Source organism: Styela clava, chromosome 3 (genome assembly GCF_964204865.1).
Source record: "Styela clava chromosome 3, kaStyClav1.hap1.2, whole genome shotgun sequence".
NCBI classification, from domain to species: domain Eukaryota; kingdom Metazoa; phylum Chordata; class Ascidiacea; order Stolidobranchia; family Styelidae; genus Styela; species Styela clava.
This window is the reverse complement of record NC_135252.1, coordinates 17,077,708-17,081,332: the sequence shown is the minus strand read 5'-3', so window position 1 is coordinate 17,081,332 and position 3,625 is coordinate 17,077,708. Positions and strand designations below refer to the sequence as shown.

Genomic DNA, 3,625 nt, shown 5'->3' with positions numbered 1-3,625 from the left:
GTTCGAATCCAAAACGTAAGAATAGCGAGAACATGAAAAACACGCTATATTCCAACTCCCGAACGAAGGCCGGAAACACACGTCATCCCAATTGGTCGATACAAAAGAGGGCTATACGCACAAAGCTAAGGCTTGAAGCTGTCGCGATAAATCATAATCAGGGAAACAGCTAAAATGACCAGTTTCATTGAATTCAACATACTGTTAATAAGAAAGGGTTAAATAATATTAAAATCCATAGTTACAATCCAAATTCGCTACAATATTACTGACTCATTTTTCGGCGATGGAGTGCTCCCTTCTTTGTTGAAAATGAATTTCTTATTTGCATCATAATTTCATAATAACCTTTTTTGTCATCTTGAATCGATTTCGCTATTTTCGAAAATTGCAAATTTATTGCTATTTTCTCTTGCAGTGACAATGTGATGTGTATTTCCAGAATCGACAAAATATCTTATGCTACTGCCAAATGTCGATATATGGCCATTTATATTCAAAAGTCCGTTCAAGGCAATCACGAAAATTGTACATATTATTATTGCATATAAAAATCTTCGTCAAAGCCAAAAACTAAGTCTAACATTGCACTTTTATCCAAATTTTTCGTTTTCTTGTATTGTAATAACCATCCTTCTCAATTCATGCTTTTTGTACTTCTGCATTGGTACCGTTTATGTATATTAAATATTGTACCAGCATTTCCGAACGTTTCGAAACACGGGTCATCGTCATCTTTACTAATTTCCATTATATGCCAATTTAAATGATTTAAAATGATAAACATAAATACTTATACAATATATTATAGAGTATAAATAACAATTGCTAATGCCTGCAGTACATGTTCTGCATGATTTTAGTATGGATGTTAAATTGAGATTATGGTTCAATAGACTCCAGGCAGGCGGACAACAACATACGAAATAGTATTATGGCTATTTGCAAATAACGTTAAGTTTGTATGGCTATTTGCAAATAATGTTAAGTTTGTGAAACACAGCAGTTTGAATAATGAAGTTTTCTCTTTCATAATTTTTTTCAACTTCGAATTATTTTCTGCTCGTCGTGTAAGAGGGTGCGAATGCCATTGCCTGCTTTCCTCGATTAAGTTCTTGCAAATAGCTGAGGTGCGTCTGAAATGTATGCATAAGTGTACTTGGATAATTATTGGTTTGTAAATTACATACATAAAATGTGCTGATCTGCATTTGCAACTACATACCTTCATACGCTCTTGTTGTCTTCCAGTCTATAGTCATCAGCAGCTACAACATCATAAATCGGTTCTTGTTTTACTTGGGCCTCTTTATCAGGTTCTTGTTTTACTTGGGCCTCTTTATCAGGTTTATTTCTGAAATGAAGATATAAATATGAATCTTTGAGTAAAGTTACAAATAGTAAAAATATTTGACTTTATGAACCAACTAAATATATTTATTAAATATCATTGAAAAAATATATTTGAAGGTACTTCCTAAATAGCCTAGCTTCTCATCTAAAGCTTTGTTTGTTGTATATATATAAATTCATAAACTACGAAGCTTGAGTATTGTTACTGGGTTTTATTACTCTGAATGACATATATAAGTAATACACAGAAAAACAATATATTTTTTTTACCTTTTAATCTTTTTATGATACATTACAAAAGCTGTTATAACAATAACTAGTAAAAGAAATGGTGCAGTGAATCCAACCATAAAACTTGCTGCATCTAATTTAAAGCCACGATCATCGAAGCAAGAATTTTTAATATTTCTATATTTCTTTTTACGAGTCCATCCCCTAGGACCTAAAAAATGCAATCATGTATTTAATTAGACGTGCCAAGAATAGCTATATTATTTTAAATTCGCTTTTGTATTAAAAGTAATGATCTAGTCCTTCATGTAATGGTTGCATGGGCTGGGATCACGTTTTACAACGGCATATGACGAAGTATTATTTTTACTGCTGCAATGCACAAATGAATTCACCTGCGCTTATCGCTTTAACTAGAACTTCTTACTTTTAACAGAAGTTTTTTCAACGCGCATTGGCAAAGAAATGACACTACTTCAAAAAGTTAATAGTCATCAATGTTTTTGTATGGTTTTTAGCTGGAATGCTTTAAATGAGAAATTTGACCTAATAAATATTTAACTTATTCTGAGTCATAGCAGTGAAACGGGTTTTCATTTTATCCACACAGCTGTTTCAAATCTGTTTTAATAAAAATATAGAAATGTTTATTTGCTATGTTTCCGTTTTCCACATGCATATGTAACGAATGAATCATAGGGGCACTGCAATTTCAGACAATTAACTCATGCCTCAAGAACGTGCCGATTCTCAATATAGAAATGTTTTGATATTTCAAAGCAGTAAAAATTTACATAACTCATTTTATATTACACTCACATTTCTTTCGTTGGCAAACAAATCCCATTCCCCCATCTGCACAATAATAATCATGCCAGCGTAGTTGCTCATCCGACTGTCTAAATCCCATGGTTACGCATGTTTGTATTCCTCTTACATTTGGTTGACCTTCATTCCAATTCTGATACTCCATCGGTGTTCCATCATTCCACCGAAAAGTGCCGTTATTGTGAACGTCGCGCAATCCAATGAAATACCCTGATGCTTTCCCTATTTGTGATGTATGGTTAGGAATAGAAATGAGTGTATGATCCCAATCGCCTTTCAAAACGCCTCTTTCTCGTAAGACTATCGGGCGTTTGTGCCGTGGTCTCAGCAAAACTTTGTATATATAAAAATCCTTCAATCTTATAGTTGAGCCTTACAGTAATTTAATTGCACGTAAAATATGTTACGAAACAAAAAACTCAATTATTAAGTAATATTTAGTTTGAAATATATGCAATATATGAATATAATATAACATATATACATATCATTTACCTGTACATTCTAATACCAAGTTTCCGATGAATAGTTGGGTTTTTTCCGACTTTATGAACGCCAGTTCTCCGCCAACCTTTTTACAGGATGATTCTGCTTCGTAATATGTTCCAGTAAAGTTTCCAGGTGAAATATAATATTCATACGACCTTTTGCCACTCAACCAAACTCCTCTTTGTCCTGAAAATAATTTGTGGCACTATTGCTTTAATTTTAATGGATATCCTCAACTCTAGTTGAATTTGAATCGTTGTCCAAATAACCAAACAGCACTGTAGCTTCGAATAATAGATCTTGAGTTCGAGCTTGAGTTATACCGACGACAAGCCAATACCCTTCGGATTATCAAGCTGTTTTTATTTAGGTAGGATATTTTAAACATTGTCCATTTCAAATACGATTTCTTGGGAATTTGAGAGAGATACTTTATATATATATATGCATGACTGCATGTAAACTCCTGTAGTTCGGTACAATATAAACGAATAAATATATTTTAGACTTATAAACTTTTCATATTTATATGCTACAAATAATTTTATCACAGTGTATATAACAATTACGCTACAGTAGCCTACTTACCGAAGCAAATTTTCATCATAACCAATAAAAGTAAAATTATGATTTCATCCAACGCAGTCATTCCGAATTGCGCTAGTAATTTTCTATATAAATTACAAAAACAAGGTTGTATCATCTACCCCGAGGCTTTACCATA

At 32.6% G+C, this 3,625-nt stretch overlaps 1 protein-coding gene across 1 annotated transcript; it reads right to left on the bottom strand.

The window, feature by feature from the left end:
- Positions 1 to 471: 471 nt before the first annotated feature.
- LOC120343169 (uncharacterized) lies at positions 472 to 3,625 on the bottom strand. The gene is made up of 6 exons (XM_039412296.2): positions 3,490 to 3,625; positions 2,908 to 3,087; positions 2,404 to 2,634; positions 1,624 to 1,795; positions 1,226 to 1,354; positions 472 to 1,136 (listed from the first exon to the last, which is right to left on the bottom strand). Exons 1-5 carry the CDS (start codon positions 3,602 to 3,604, stop codon positions 1,228 to 1,230), a joined length of 825 nt encoding a protein of 274 aa, XP_039268230.2. The 5' UTR covers positions 3,605 to 3,625; the 3' UTR covers positions 472 to 1,136; positions 1,226 to 1,227.